Source organism: Sinocyclocheilus grahami, unplaced genomic scaffold (genome assembly GCF_001515645.1).
Source record: "Sinocyclocheilus grahami isolate Dianchi unplaced genomic scaffold, SAMN03320097.WGS_v1.1 scaffold4486.1, whole genome shotgun sequence".
NCBI lineage: Eukaryota > Metazoa > Chordata > Actinopteri > Cypriniformes > Cyprinidae > Sinocyclocheilus > Sinocyclocheilus grahami.
Window position 1 is genome coordinate 7,441 of NW_015509415.1, and position 4,604 is coordinate 12,044.

At 37.4% G+C, this 4,604-nt stretch overlaps 1 protein-coding gene across 2 annotated transcripts; it reads right to left on the reverse strand.

The window, feature by feature from the left end:
- Positions 1-1,623: 1,623 nt before the first annotated feature.
- Positions 1,624-4,263, reverse strand: LOC107576861 (geranylgeranyl transferase type-2 subunit beta-like). Of its 2 annotated transcripts, none has more exons than XM_016262982.1 (9): positions 4,142-4,263; positions 3,761-3,868; positions 3,465-3,662; positions 3,244-3,349; positions 3,101-3,153; positions 2,884-2,994; positions 2,667-2,792; positions 2,073-2,222; positions 1,624-2,001 (listed from the first exon to the last, which is right to left on the reverse strand). In XM_016262982.1, the coding sequence occupies exons 1-9, from the start codon at positions 4,142-4,144 to the stop codon at positions 1,855-1,857; spliced, it is 1,002 nt and encodes a 333-aa protein (XP_016118468.1). In that variant the 5' UTR covers positions 4,145-4,263; the 3' UTR covers positions 1,624-1,854. The 2 variants fall into 2 exon arrangements, with proteins under 2 accessions (XP_016118468.1, XP_016118469.1); XM_016262983.1 differs by having other exon boundaries at positions 1,624-1,927; positions 4,142-4,259.
- Between the last annotated feature and the right edge of the window lie 341 nt (positions 4,264-4,604).

Genomic DNA, 4,604 nt, shown 5'->3' on the forward strand with positions numbered 1-4,604 from the left:
TTGTACAGTGTCCCAACTTTTTTGGAATCGGGTTTGTAAATAAATGTAAACAAGTTTGCAGAAGCCCTTGGTTGAGAACCACTGTTCTAAATCTTTGATCTAATGACTTATGCTTAAATGCGTAATTTTTTTTACAGACAACTGTATATTGTGCCTATTCACAAATTTCTTTACAGAATAAAAATGTTAAACATGCATTTTGAATGAGTTGGACTGGCTAGTGAAGGTAAAGCGGCCAGCACATGCCCAGCAAATGTTTGACTGGTAGAGTATTGGTACAAATTTGTAATTTTTGTTGCTTGCAAAAATAGTTTTGTTTTTTTCTGAATAAAAATTAATTACAAAATTGCCTGGTTTTGTCCAAAACAAATGTGTCAGCATATTTAGTCATTAAACTGATCATGTCTTTATTACACTAACAGAGGCATTAGATGGTTGTGTGTGTCTGTGCATGATCTAAGTGTGAGGTGATCTAAGAAAAACACAAGTGCCAGGAGACGGCGGTGACATGTGGCACATCTCCCACACTCTGAACAGGTTGTAATGAGAGCCAATGGGGTTTCATCGTAACCTAACAACTCTTGTGTTTGTTTCTGCAAATCTGTCAGGGGTCTGTAGATTGCTGCTCTCTTGATGAATTCACGCTCTGATTTGATTGCCTCTTCACTTTTCCAACTACTTGCTCATATACTTGAAAGTTTTGGAGCTTTGTTTTTGCTTTTACCTAGCAAATATGAATATAATTTTATTTTGAAGTGAATTTTAGTAAACACAACCTCATAATATAATTAGTGAAATTCAAAGCTTGATTGACTAAAACTGGTAATCAATTCAATTTAGTGGTTTTATTAACCTACACTGAGCAAAGAAATGTACAAACACTACAGAGGAACATCACGTAACAGCAGGCCAAAAAGTTTCATCATAATCAGTGTCAGACGCTCTTAGGGTGATGATCACTTGATTCCTTGTGGAGAACACCAACAGTTTACCACCTGACAATGAATAATCCAAATTACACCAGTGAAGCAAGTGAGTTTTTTTATATTAAAGTCACATTTATTCCATCCCACACAACAGGCATCTTCACATACTGGCATCAATGCCAGAGAGAGAGAATTTATTCATACCACAACAGCAAAATTCTCCTAAACATTAAAAATAACAGCAATTGCAAAGCAAACATGACTTTTAAATTGGTTGCACAATAGTTATGAATGCTTTAGAGATGTGATGACCAACAAAATCTTGACAACTGATGTGAACAAACGACATTAAGAGAATTTGGACATAAAAATTAATCTCATGCATGAAATCCATATTTATGATGCTTAAAGTATGATGTAACATTTAAATTTATTAACCTCGCATACTCACTTTGGAAAAGCCATCAGAGATGAGTGAGTGACCTCTCCCCCTCATTGAATAAACACTCTTGGTTGACACCAAAAAGTGACCTGCTGAATTAATCATAAAAATAAAGTTACGTTTTAATACACAGTGAAAGCTGTAAATAGCAGATATCCCTCTTTGAACCGTATCTTTAAATGGAGAAAGCCCACTAACAAAAGTAAGCATTGTAATACTGTGCCTACATGATGATGAAAAAAATTTCCCCCCCAAAAAAAGCACACAATGTTAAGGGTCTTTCTAAAGTCCTTGGTCCCTCTAAACGGTGTGCCAATCGTTAGTTGAAGATGACAGCTTTCCACGGTTTGCCCGTTTCGAAATGGCTGGCTGTGCAGGGGTAGGAGAAGAGGAAAATGGCCATGCTGAAAATTGAAACTCAGCTCAGCAAGTCTGGTTGGAGGCCAATCCTCTGAAGCACATCTTCAGGCATGCAAAACACAGGGTTCACTGGTTTGATCTGCTCATCTCCCAGCAAAGACAGACCCGCCACACCAAACAGAGTGTGGAAAGGATCCACCTGGATGGAAATATAGAACACTGGCAAGGATGCACTGCAGAGACTGATAAGCTCTGTATAAAGAATGGCAAGTCCTAGAGAAATGAAATGCAAAATATTTATGCACATGCAAAGTTTTATGTGACAAATTCCAAAGAGAGCTTACCATGTCTCCAGGCCTATCAGCGAAGCCTCCAGTCTCTTCATCCTGGCAAGCAAGAATAAAATTGCGCAGTTTTGCTTTGTCAATCCAGTGGATTCTGCCAATGATCTTCAAAGAGGCAAGAACCCACCAGGAATAGCAGACATCAGGCAGCTGAAATCAGAGAAATTAAATTAAATCCACAGTTGTGTTTGGTCTCTCATAAATAATGAGAGAAAATGAATTACATTAAAAATTATAATAATCTAGTATTAAGTTTTGAAAACATTATATTTTTATATTTACATGATATTTTTCAATTTTGTTTATTATTTATGGTCAATTTTAATATGTTTTATATGGTTAGCAAACAGTTTTAATTTAGTCTATATTTTTATTTGCTATTTTACATTTTTATTTAGTTTCATTATGCTAATAATTTTAAAAGTTTGAATCTTTTACAACACAAACTGTACCATTTATGACTGGATCAGATGGTCCCTTCATGACAGTCAAATATCAGACTTGGGATTCATTTAAATATCCAGCATTGTCTGAAAATATTACTAGTTTTCACTTTTTTATTAGTTAATATCTTTGATCTAAAGGACATCTTACCTTCTCTGGTCTCCCATTCAAGCCTCCTGATGGTAACTGTCTTTCACAGAGCCACCAACCCAACAGATCTGCATTTACTTGATGAAGCTGCCCAGTGATCGACAAGAAACCTGTACAGCAATAAATCTAGAGACAGGGTGAGAAAAACATATGATTACAACGTATGAATACACTAAAACGGTTTAAAGGTGGGCATAAAATACCTCAAACACTTTACCTGACCAGCATGGGACTCTGAACCAGGCTTACAACCAAACCCACCATCAAAGTTCATACAGGACAGCACAAACTCAACAGCCTTGTCCATGTTGATCACATCCAACTGGCCCTGCACAGAAATGTGTCAAGTTATATGTATTTAAAACCTTGAAATGTTGCAGGAAACACTATAAAAGACAATTAAATATAATATTTGAATAGAAAAGAATTCAGACCAGTAGTGCCAATGTCGCAACCGCACAAAAGGAAAACCGTGTATCTATTTCTCCTGTTAAGGAACAAAAGGGAGCATTCACGAAGTCATATAATACTTAAAACTGTTTATTCCAGTAAAGACTGAAAAAACAAATAAATGTACCCCATTTGTCTCCTGCGAATGAGCCATCCTCCTGCTGCAGTCCTTTAACATAGTCGACCACTTTATCTACATCAATGACATTAATGCTGTCATACAAGGAAAGGGTCTAAAGGGAGTAACAACATTTTTTTTCATTAATTCCCACTTCTGAGTAGTCATTTTTTTATGACCATTTATTAATTATTATGATTGCCTTCTAGATTCTGTAGATTCCTGCTGACCTGTACAGCACTGAGGGTGTAGAGGAGATGAGGGTCATGGCCAATGCTGGCGCTGATGCCTCCACAGTCATGCTGGCAGGACTTGGTGAACTCTATGATCTCCTGGCGGTTCATTCGAGACAGCTGACCCATCAGGTCCATTACTGTCAGACCCCAGTAGATGCCACTCATTCTCAAGTATTCGGACAGCGTGTACTCCTGCAGGAGATGGTGCAAAATACATGGGAATTAACCTCTCATTTTATTCATTTTTGGAGGAAACCCATTTTTGCATCTTTTGTAAGCCATCGACTTACATAGTCATCCTTCTTGGAGCCATAGGCTGCAATATAGTCTGCATGCTTGTCTAGGAGGAGAGTGTATGGCGCATCAGGTTTAATGACCACGTCTTTAACCTGGGTCCCCTGCAAAATAAGGTTGCCGTTATCACTTTCTGACAATAAGCTGAAAAACTGCAGTCTGACACATTCATTTGAACCCAGGCTGTAAGCTGTGCTGAACTGACTGACTGGGCGAGCGACATGACATGTTTTTGCTGCTCTCGTTCTCATCGTTTGGTGTGTTCTTCACAACCTTCACAATCGCAGTTGACCGCATGCTCTTTCTTTATGGGGAAAACATGATCTCATATGATCAATTAAATAACTATAAAAGCAAAGTAGTGTATTTTACATTACCATCCTGACGGAGAAGCAAGAGAATGGACTACAGGCTGACTTCAGTCGCACACATATTACATCATCACATTCCTCGTCATTTCTAAGAGTGCCCGTAAAGGACAGTATGGACGATATTATGGGAAGCTAAAGTTTGATTTTGCAAATCGCATTTAAACAACGGAACCTCGACAGAATATTTGCTGGAAGGACGTGATACAAATCACCTCAGTCACTACAGCTGCATTTTTTCAAACATACATAAGTGCAGTTCAATCTTTCTGGATTTGAATATTTGATATTTAACTGTGAATAGTGACAAAACTTAACCTGTCCAACGAGGTAAAATGAAATTCGTGACAAAAAGCATTTTTTGTGTCAGTGTATCAGTGTTGCAAGAGGAAACGCAGTCAGTAAACAATATAAAGTCTGAAAGACAGAAAAAGAGTGGCAGAGTTATATAATAATAATAATAATAATAATA

Excerpts from the sequence above, each read along its gene's own strand:
- LOC107576861 (XM_016262982.1), bottom strand. Across the intron at positions 3,350-3,464 it reads ACACCCTCAGTGCTGTACAG|ACCCTTTCCTTGTATGACAG; the intron begins GTCAGCAGGAAT and ends TACTCCCTTTAG. Across the intron at positions 2,002-2,072 it reads CTGATAGGCCTGGAGACATG|GACTTGCCATTCTTTATACA; the intron begins GTAAGCTCTCTT and ends TCATTTCTCTAG.